The 11,277-nt window shown below is 41.6% G+C and overlaps 1 protein-coding gene across 2 annotated transcripts in view; it reads left to right on the top strand.

Moving 5' to 3' along the window:
- The first annotated feature begins 4,390 nt into the window (after positions 1–4,390).
- Positions 4,391–11,277, top strand: part of GABRB3 (gamma-aminobutyric acid type A receptor subunit beta3) — a 219,454-nt gene continuing 212,567 nt past the window's right edge. The window contains exons 1-3 of one of the 2 annotated variants that reach the window (XM_032342296.1): positions 4,391–4,499; positions 5,353–5,444; positions 5,667–5,734. In XM_032342296.1, the coding sequence (XP_032198187.1) occupies positions 4,420–4,499; positions 5,353–5,444; positions 5,667–5,734 (240 nt within the window). In that variant the 5' untranslated portion in view covers positions 4,391–4,419. Of the gene's footprint in view, positions 4,500–5,038; positions 5,224–5,352; positions 5,445–5,666; positions 5,735–11,277 lie in introns of those variants that run through there. The other variant, XM_032342295.1, reaches the window with a different exon arrangement.

Raw genomic sequence — 11,277 nt, 5'->3', positions numbered from 1 at the left:
TAGTGCAAAGATTTATTAGGTAGAATACCAAAAGCATGAACTCTAAAGGAGAAAAGTTATTAACTGAAATTCATTTAAATGAAATCAATTCTTTTCTTTGAAAAATACTATCAAAGAAGTGTAACAGCAAGGCCACAGACTGGGAGAAAGTATTCACATTGCAAATATCTGACAAGGGACTTATACTCAGAATATATAAAGAATCGTTACATCTTAATAAAAAAGAAAAGTAGGGATACAATTTAAAAATGGGGGAAATCTTATATATTCAAAAAGAAGATATGAGTGGTCACTATGAAATAAACTATACTTGTTTATATACTTACATGTTATTAGGAAAATGCAAATTAAAATCACAATGACATGCTACTCTACCCTCACTAGAATGGATGGAGAGGATATAGAACAGCTTCAATTCTCATGCATTGATGTTGAAATGTAAAACCCTTAGCTACTGTGGAAAATATTTTTGTAGTTCCTTAGATTAGATTATGTACAATTCATCCATTATACTCCTAGGCATTTACTCAAGATAAATTAAACCATATATCCATAAAAGATCTATATATGACTTTTTAATTTCTCATTGCCCAAACGAGGAAGGTTCAAAAACAGATTAATGGATAAATAAGTTGTGAAAGAGCCATACAATGGACCACCACTCAGGAGTTAAGAGAAACAGACTGGGATCTGCAATAGCATTTATAGATATTAGAAACTGGGTAGCAAAAGAAAGAATTCAGGCATAAAATAACATATACTGCATAACTCCACTTAAGTGAAATGTTAGGGAAAAACATCATCTGTAATAATAGAACTTAGGTCAGTGCTTGTCTAGAATCCCTGCGAAGGACGTGTAGGTTTAAGGATTGAGAGGGAATTTGGGGATGATGAGAATGTATACTGGTTTATAAATTTGTCAAGATTAGTCCAACTACATATGCTATGCCTCCAATTGGTTGCATTATTTTTAAAGAGTTTTTAAATATATTGTCAGAAGCTTCAATGCTGTTTTAAAAAACTGGGTTGATTCTCTATAAATAAGAGGCAACTGTGATTGACCAAGAGATCTTTTGGTGACAGGCATAGTGGTTAGCCAGGTAAAGTGATCATGTGACAATCTTCATTTATCTTGCTTTCTTTCTTCCTACCTCAAGGGCTCCAAAATATTATTCCAACCTGTTTAAACCACTTCCCTATGAAAAAATTGCATTCCTGTACTTTCTTCCTTTTTAAAAAATTTTTATAGTGTCATGTTTGTCACCATACAATACAGCATTCATTTTTTTTGTTTTGTTTTGTTTTGTTTTTACAGCATTAGTTTTTGATGTAGTGTTCTAAGATTCATTGTTTACATATAACACCCAGTGCTCCATGCAATATGTGCCCTCCTTAATACCCACCACCAGGCTCACCCATCCTCCCACCCCGTCTCCTCTAAAATCCTCAGTTTGTTTCTCAGAGTTCATGGTCTTTCATGCTTCATGTCCCCCTCCAATTTTCCCCCTTCACTTTTCCCTTCCTTCTCTTAATGTCCTCCACGTTATTTCTTCTGTTCCACAAGTAAGTGAAACCATATGATAATTGACTTTCTCTGCTTGACTTATTTCACTCAGCATAATTCCCTCCAGTCCCATCCATGTTGATGCAAAAGTCGGGTATTCATTCTTTCTGATGTCTGAGTAATATTCTGTTGTATATATGGACCACATCTTCTTTATCCATTTGTCTGTTGAAGGGCATCTTGGGCCTTTCCACAGATTGGCTATTGAGGACATTGCTGCTATGAAACTTGGGGGACAGATGGACCTTTTTTTCACTACATCTGTATCTTTGGGGTAAATACCCAGCAGTGTGATTGCTGGGCCATAAGGTAGCTCTATTTTTAATTTTTTGAGGAATCTCCATACTGTTTACAAAGTGGCTGTACCAACTTGCATGTCCACCAGCAATGTAAGAGGGTTCCTCTGTTCTCTTTCTTTTGACATGAAAGTTTACCCCTTGTGGGACCCCATATCTTTTTTCTCCTTCAGCAGAAAATAAGTTAAACTGAAAAGTCAATCCATAATTTCCTGCTGTTTTAGCTAATATATTGGCACCATTTACTAAAGATATGGAACTATTCTTGGTTTCAGGAATCCTGTCAAGAAGAGTTAAATGTTGGAGATGCCTGGAGTTCAGTGATCATCCAACCCTCCAAAATGGCTATGTGAGAGGGATCTGATGTAGGAGGGTGGGTCCAGGGGCTGCATGCTTACCCTTTATTGCTCATATAAGTGCAAGCTGAGCAACAGCCACGATGAGTCTTATAACTCATGTACATTAATTACACATGTATATACTCATGACAATGTTTTCCTTTGATTTTGCCTTCATATTATAAAACAGTGCCTTTTAGATGATACTTTAATAATTTGCCAATTGGTTGATGACTTGGTCTGGATTCCCCAGAAAATATATCCTGAGGCATAATTTAAATGCTGCAGTTCTACTAGAGTGTTCAATACTAATGAAAATGAGAATGCAGTACAAGTGGATTGAGGCATGGAAGGAGAGAACACATAGGAGCTACTGCTGCATCTCAGGGCATCTCTTATGGAGCAATAAAGGGAAAATTAATTATTTACCTGGATCCCACCTTTCATTCACCAAAGTTCCAACCCACGAACCATTAGCTCTCCAGCAACTTCAAATTGCATATATGTAATTACTGAGCAGGTAGCATCTTGGATCTCATTGTCAACTGAGAAACTTGAAAGTGGGAGGTGAGAGATAATAAATGTGGACATGAAGTGAGGGGTGTGAGTTTGTTCACATGTAAAGCTGACCAGAGCTCTTGCGGAACTGCATGCTAAAGTAGCAACTGGTATGAAAAATAAGGCCAAGAATCTCAGGCACTGGTTGAAGCTAAGATCTGAAGCGGTACACAGTTGGATAATAATTACATTTGTCATGTGGTTTTTGCAAGTTTTAGAACATATAAACCAGTAGAAAGAGAAATAATACTTACTTTGTTATCAGCTTTACTCAAACACCTTATTCTCATTGTTTACTTTCTATAGCTGTGATCTCCAGCAGGGCATTTCTCTAAAAGACATATATGCAAATAGGAGAAATAGACTGAAACATGAATGTGGAGGGAACAGCATAATAACACAGAACTCATTTTCCTTATAATTCCATTGAACATTAACAGAACACAGAATATAAAGTAGTTGTGAAAAGACTTTTCCAGAAAACAATTAGGGAGCTATATTTATCTCTTAACCTATCTTAATATCAACCTTGCAGGTTTTGTGGTCAAATTTTCTGTTCCAAAAATAAAATTGCTGATTTTTAAAAGACAATGATGTTTAAAATTAATGCACGGAAACATGCCAGCTTTTAGAATATAAGTCTAGATTTAGACATTTACCTACACAAAGTCTCAACAGTAGAAAAGAAGACCTTAATCTTTTTTAAAAGATTTTACTTATTTTTGAGAGAGTGAGAGCAGTGGGAGGAGTAGAAGGAGGAGGACAAGCAGACCCTGCACTCAGCGGGTAACCCCCTGTGGGGTTTAATGGTTGCGTAACCAACTGAGCCACCCAGGCACCCCCAAACCCTTAATCTTTATAGAAAAAAATAAGTAAATACAGAAAGGCAGTTACCTATTAATCAATTAAGTCCTAGAATGGCCCAGGAAAATCTGTCAAGCACAAAAGTGAACTTGATTTGTAGGTTTTGCTGGTTGACCACAAGTAGGATTGTGTAACCATGTACCTCAATATTAGAAATCTGAGGAACAGAGAAACTTTATTGAAGATTATTCACTAAAGAAAAATATACAACCTGTAGGCGTGGGTGAACAGACACCCCTTAGGCGCACTGGTGACACACAAGGCAGGGTGGCTTGTAGTGAACAATGGTCTGTTTCTTAGTCAAAGTACCACGGATCTTCTAATGAGAACCAATGGATGGAAGCTTGTCATAGAGAAAACAAGTTTCCTTGCTTTGTATTAAGAACCACGGACAGCTCCACGCTGCACCCAAAAAAAGCAAGTTGCTTTCCCAAACCTGAAATCACAGCCAGGGTCTCCTCTTCTGATTCAGACTCCAGCTTACTGATAATAGGTGCATAATCAGGCCTCTCTTTACCATTCATTATAAATGTATTTACGTGAGGAGGGAGGGCCCAATGCTCATATGAAATGTTCGAGGGTGAGAGTGAGAGGAATACTTTAATGAACCGATTTTTTGAAAACGGTCTTACAGTGCATAAATAATTAATAGAGCCGCCATGCGAGGGGCTGGATGATGGGTCAGGCGGGAAAGCCCGTGGGTGGGGGCAGGGGCGGGGATCCCCGCGTCGCTGTTTGAATGCTCAGTGGCTGTGGGGGAGAGCGGATCCCACCCAGAATAGGTCGGAGGAGCAACGCCATGTGCTCCAGGCTCCCAGCTCTCCTGCTGCCCTTCTGGCTCTCCTGGACCCTGGGGACTCGAGGTTCTGAGCCCCGCAGGTGAGGTGGGGTTTTCCCCCCCGACCCGCAGTCTCTTTCTAGATGCTGTAGCGCGCAATCCGGTGGGCGCAGGCTGTAGTTCACCCACTGGCTTTCGGCCCTTGTCGCAGGTGGGCGGGGGTCGTAGAGGGGTCGGACCCAGGAAAGGGGCGGGGGAAAGCGGATAGCGTTTCCCTCACCGCCTCTGCCCCTGTCACCGTGGGTCCCCTCCTCCCGGTCGCTGGGAGCGCGGCGGAGCTGGTTTCACTGCCGACCCCGGCCCTGCTCCGCGCCGCGCAGCCGCGGCTTCAGCCTGCTGTTCCCGGCGCGGCTCCAAGTCCCGCTCCGCTGCCGCGGTGTCGAGAGGGAGCGCCAAGGGCCGGGGCTACCGGCCGCGGAGAGTGCGGGGGAGGCCAGGGCGAGAGGCTCAGCGGGCTCCGCCTCCGGCTTGCCTTGCCTCCTCCCCCTCCCTCCGCTCCCAAGTCCGCTGCTCCTCCTCTCCCCAGGCCCGCTCCTCCCCCTCCTCTCCTCCCCCTCCCCCTCCGCCCTCCTCCGCTCGGGGCCAGCGCGGCGGCGGCGGCGGCGGCAGCAGCAGAAGCAGCCCCGGCTGCGGGTCGCGACGGCGGCGGGGCGCCCCCTCCCCCGTGCCGGGGCGCGGCGGAGGGATGTGGGGCTTTGCGGGAGGAAGGCTTTTCGGCATTTTCTCGGCCCCAGTGCTGGTGGCGGTGGTGTGCTGCGCCCAGAGGTAGGGTCGCGGGTGGGTTGACGGGAAGCGGGCCGGGCGGCGAGCAAGGCGCGCGGGTGTGCGCGCCGGGCGCTGGCGGGTGAGCCGCCGCCTGACCCTGCTATCTCTGCCCCTTGCCCCCTCCCCCAGCGTGAACGATCCCGGGAACATGTCCTTTGTGAAGGAGACTGTGGACAAGCTGTTGAAAGGCTACGACATTCGCCTAAGACCCGACTTCGGGGGTAAGTGGGGTGTGCGCGGCCGCTGCGGGAACCGCGACCCACAGCGCTGGCGGCCTGGGTGGAGGAGGGAGGCGGAGGGCGCTTAAGCCGAGCTGCGGCGAAGTAGAGGGGGTGGAGGGCATTTCGCTTGCTCCCACTACTCGGGTAGGCACCCCCATCCTCAGAGCCACCCTCACCCCGTGCCCGAGCTTCGCTGATCAGTGTGTCGTGCTCTTTCTGCAGGTCCCCCGGTTTGCGTGGGGATGAACATCGACATCGCCAGCATAGACATGGTTTCCGAAGTCAACATGGTGAGTGCCCTCCCTCCCCAGGGCTGTCCCTGAGCCCCTGCCCCACTATCGGGGCCCACAGTACTGGGTCAGAGGCCTTCTTTGACGGGGCCGCCCGCAGAGGGAGCGGCTCTCCGGGAGCCAGCCCCCAGCTCGTGCGGCTTCCTCCACCCGCCCGGTGTGCGCGGGGGGCGTCGTTGGCGTCGGTGCCATGAGGAGGGCGCACCCTTCCTGCGGAAGGAAGGGGTCCTGGGCTGGCCTAGCACTGGGCTTTCACCGCAGCCCTCGTGCTCCCAGCTCCTCCAGGGGTCTGTCACCTGGTCCTGAGTCTTCCCAAGTGCAATCTCGCCTCCTTAGCAACAGGCGCTGGGGAGCTGGAGAAGAGAGGCGAGTTGTGGGGGTGGCTCATATTCTAGGTAAGAGGTACTTACGGTTTCCTTTGTTGTATTTTGGAAAGAGATGTTGGCAGCTGGAGAGAACCAGGGACAGTGGTCTGTGTATTCTAGGGTGTCTCAGGTCAGTTTCCTTGGTATCTGGCTTTTCTAAGGGCAAGCTCTTTGGCTGTGAATCCCTGAACCCCGCTCCGCCAAGTCGCTGTCGGAGGTGCTGACGGAGACCGGGTGGCTCTCGAGAACTGGGGGAGCTGGGCAGCAGGCGGGCAGCTCTGCCAGGAGAGTTGAAGGCTAGTGAGTCCAGTATCACTTAGATATGTTCATGCTGTCAGGGTTCAATATCGTAACCTGTGGAAAGCAGAGAGGTCCGTGTCCCGAGGTGCGAAGTGGGTACCGTGTGTTTGTGTGTGTGTGTGTGTGTGTGTGTGTTTTGTTTGTTTGTTTGTTTTTTGCTCAGGGCACTTTAGGACAACAGGGAATGGGGGGAGGGATGACCCCTTTCATTTGTTAATTGAGCTGAAATATCCTGGGATTTGGAAACAGACTTAATTTTCTGTTGAGTGGCACTTTAGAAATTGTAAGAATGAACATTTGCAAACAGTATTTTTTTGGGGGAGAAACCATTTGGTGACTTTTCTTTCCAACATAACATTGAGGATATATTGAGGCATGGTTTCAGATAGACCCAGTAGGTTTCTCAAGTCTGGTATGTCAGAGTCACCTGAGCAAACTTGTTTTAAATGCATACTCCCAGGTTCCTCGCAAGAGATTCTGATCCAACCGTGAAGAGGAATCTTGGGGTCTCTGCATTTAAAACTAGTGCTTAACACTTTTTTGAAGTAAGGATTTTGTGGACAACATTTTGAGATGCATCATCATAAATAGAAATATGGACATTTATAAAAATTAGAACTGTTGTTTTGAATAGACTGCTTAGCAAGATATATTTAAAATACATACTACTGTGGATTTTGTAGGAAGAAATCTCTGACCACATAAAATTAATTTCATCAAATTTTCACTCTTAATCTAAAGTTTTAAAATTATAATATGTGTTTTAAAATCATGTCCTTTTCTTTCAATGTATATCACTTAGGACATTTTTGTACAAGGCATTACAATCATAAGTGTTAGTAAGAAACACAGAAGGAATAGCACTTAATACATAACATTCAAAATTAACCTTACGTATGTTTTTATAATCTTGTAAAAATGATCCTTCCCAAAAGGTATGCTTTTTGATCTTAAGTGAACTAAGTTGACATAATCTGTGATTTTTCTCAGTTGAGAATTTCACATTCTCTAGAGACAATCTTTATGGAAGATAATTGACTATTTAGTGGATTATTATATCAAAAATCTGTATATTGGATGTCAAATGAAAGAGAAGGTATGTTGATGTGGCTCTTTAAGAACTTTATACAGTACTAAAACAACCAGATGAATAAGGAGAATGCGTTCTTGTACACTACTGCACATTTTCTTTGAGTTAATTTTTTTAAAGATCTTTATTTATTTATTTGACAGAGGGAGGCATAGTGAGAGAGGGAACACAAGCAGGGGGATAGGGAGAAGGAGAAGCAGGCTTCCCGCTGAGCAGAGAGTATGATGTGGGGCTGGATCCCAGGACCCTGGGATCATGGCCTGAGCCAAAGGAAGACACTTAACGCTTGAGCCACCCAATTGCGCCTCTTTGAGTTAATTTTTAAGTTTAGTTATCCAGTTGTCATCATATTGATACTTGGTGCCTTTGAAAACTACATCGGTAGTTGCCTAATTCATGCACCATGAATTGAAATGTCCCAATTTTCTCTGGACCCAATAATAGAAAGGCAAATTTAAGATACAAGCCATTATACTAAATAATCTTTAGTATAGTTTATATCCCAAAGCCAATAATTATGCATAACTTAAGCATAGTATACTTGTATGCATTTTTTTGCATTCTCATAATGCTAATTTTTGTAGTTCTCTAAACATACATTCATTGTAAACAAAAACTGAGAATTGATAAGAATGGAAACTTGATAAGAATTAGACATATTTCATATTTGAAATATCTTCAACAAGTGGGCTGAGTAAAATCTTATGCTAGAAAAACATGATTTCTCTTCACACATTTGCTCACAATGAGAGTTATGATATTTGACCTATTATTTTTAAAGATTTATTTATTTATTTGAGAGAGTAGACATGCACTTGCACACACACGGGGAGAGGGGTAGAAAGAGAAGGGAGAGAGAATCCCAAGAAGACTCTGCAGCTGAGCACTGAGCCAGTGTGGTGTTAGATCAGGACCCTGAGATCACAAGCTGAGCTGAAACCAAGAGGGCCATGCCTAACCGACTACACTACCCAGGGACCCCTTGACCTATTATTAAAGAAACTTTGAATAGCAGTGGTCAAGCATCATTTTGGAGGTCATATTTCATAAGGAAAGAACAGAAGTACAAGCATAAGATTAGAACCATCCTTCAATCATGTTCCTTAAAAATAACAAATTCCATTTATGAATTTCTTTAATCACTTTACTGGTCACACAAAACTAATATGTGTGAAGTAATGAAGCTGGATAAATAATGGTCTTGCTTTGAGAATATTATAGCTGTTAAAGGTTGTAGCAAATGGTTTTAACAAAAAGTATGATGTAGTCAGTCCCCTTAGAGGAACAGAAGAAAGCACACAGAACAGAGAGTGGAAAGTGGGGGTAAGATTGGGGAGGAGGGAGAAAGATTATTTCTGACATGGAAGGTTTCATGGGTAAGTGGCGTAGATGGAGGAGAGTGTTGTGGGTTAGGGAAGAAATTGGCAAAAGTTTGGATGAATAGATAAGCAGGATAGGAGGTTATGAAGGGGAGAATCAAAAAGGTGAAATTGGAAAAATACAAACCCCTGTTCACTTAGGTTCTTCTCTGCCATGCCAATTCCAGATGCTTATTGTGGAGAAATAAAGAGCCCTGTAAATGTTTTAAGCATGTGATTGACATGATTTGAGATGCGGTTTCAGATGAATCTTTTAGCTAAAATGTAAATTTAGGTAGAAGCATGAGGCTGTTACAGTAGAAGCAAAATTTACAAGAAAATTAAGGGTATATATACACATATATATTAATTATATAATTATTATATAATATGTGTTCTATTATATAACTTATTAAATAAATTATTATATAAATATATATTTTATTAGATATATAGATATATTTTTGAAAACATTTATTTAGTAAAATAAAAACTTACCAGAGTTTCAAATAAGAATATGTAAAGCATGTGTACCTCAAGGTGGAGCAGATATGTGCATGTTCATGAACTTTTGGGGGTGTTTGTAAAGAATAACATACATGCATAATAGCAGTATTGGTACTTTTCTCTTTACAGTCGTAAAGCACAATCTTTATCTATTGAGAGTACCTACAGATGGTACCTCCAAATAACACCTCTGTCCTCAAGAAAATAAATAAATTTGTATATATACATGTGTACATCATCATGCTTTTTGCTATTTTGTAGAGACAGCCTAAGAATGAATTTGAGTATTTCAATATTTAACTATAACTTGTGTCATGGAAAGTTTCTTTTTTTTTAAGATTTATTTATTTATTTAGTTGACAGAGAGATCATTAGTAGACAGAGAGACAGGCAGAGAGAGAGGGGGAAGCAGGCTCCCCACTGTGCAGAGAGGCCAATGCAAGGCTCAATCCCAGGACCCTGAGATCATGACCTGAAAGCCAAAGGCAGAGGCTTAACCCACTGAGCCACCCAGGTGCCCCTCCATTTTTCTTAATCTCCCAATTCTTCTTTTCATGCACCTTTTTAAAAATTAGCTGACTTGACAAAGTCCAAGGAAAACCATTTTGTCTTACATAACTTCCATTGTTTCTCTTAGCTTTTGTTTTAAAATTTCATATGTTTTTTAAGATAATTTAGATTTAGTTTACATATTTCTTTAAGTGACATTGTATGTGTGAAAGAACACTGTTGACTGAACATTTTTATATACACTTTTAATAATTCTGATGCTTAAGTATTGGTCCTAGTGTATAAAAGCATGTGTTGCATATTTAGATGGGGAGATGAATAAATGGGGGAAAATTATTGATAGTGTAGGAAACAAATAAATATTAAAGATATAAAACAATTAAAAATTTATTTTCAAAACTATTTTTACTCAGAGAATGAAGTAGTTCTATAATTCTTAAAAATAAATTTAAAAATGAAAACAATATTTTAAAGTACTCGGGTTTTTTCCTAAATTTGACTAGAATAAGTCATTTCTTGATTTATTAATTCAGAGAAGAAACTATACATACTTAATTTTTATTTAATTAACTTTAAAGTATCGAAGATAGAAAACTAGGTTTAAACTCTATAGTCTTAATAGTAATTTCTATGATTTATCTTGTACTTTGTTATTATTTTTTACTTAATTAGTCCATCAAAATTATTCCTAACATAAATGGAACTAAAGGATTTTTTTTCTGATATCCATGTAAATCATAAATTCTCTTTTTTTGTTGTTTCTGAGTTCCTTTTAGATAATATATAATGTGTATCCTTAGTTGTTAAGAGATACATTTTCATCCATTTTTGTAGTTCTACTGTATTCTTTTCTCATCTGTTGCATTTTTTTATAAAATCCACTTTTTGGGGCACCTGGGTGGCTCAGTGGGTTAAGGCCTCTGCCTTCGGCTCAGGTCATGATCCCAGGGTCCTGAGATCCAGCCCAGGCTCCCTACTGGGAGGGAAGCCTGCTTCTTCCTCTCCCACTCCCCCTGCTTGTGTTCCCTCTCTCTCTGTGCCTCTCTCTGTCAAATAAATAAATAAATAAAATCTTTAAAAAAAAAAAAAAAGCCTAGATGTAAAATAACTATTTTACATAACACAGTGTTGCACATCCCAAGAAGCAGCTTTGGAGCTGCATCACTGTAAAATGGATACAGTCTCACTCATGTACAAAACCAGGTACACACACACACACAGACAGACATTTGTACTATCACTTTGTCTTTCCTCTCTTCAGGACAAGTAGGAAAAAGGAGGTCATCTTGGTCAGAGTGAGCTGGGATCTGTGGTCTGGAGAATTCAGCTTTCTGGCATTTTTGACCAAATTTATGTTAATCAATCCTCCCTCCCCACCTTTTCAGAGTCTAGAGGTTTCTTTGTCAATAGAGA

Source organism: Mustela erminea, chromosome 5 (assembly GCF_009829155.1).
Source record: "Mustela erminea isolate mMusErm1 chromosome 5, mMusErm1.Pri, whole genome shotgun sequence".
NCBI classification, from domain to species: Eukaryota; Metazoa; Chordata; class Mammalia; order Carnivora; family Mustelidae; genus Mustela; species Mustela erminea.
Note: the sequence above shows the minus strand (reverse complement) of the source record. Positions and strands in the feature narration are given on the sequence as shown.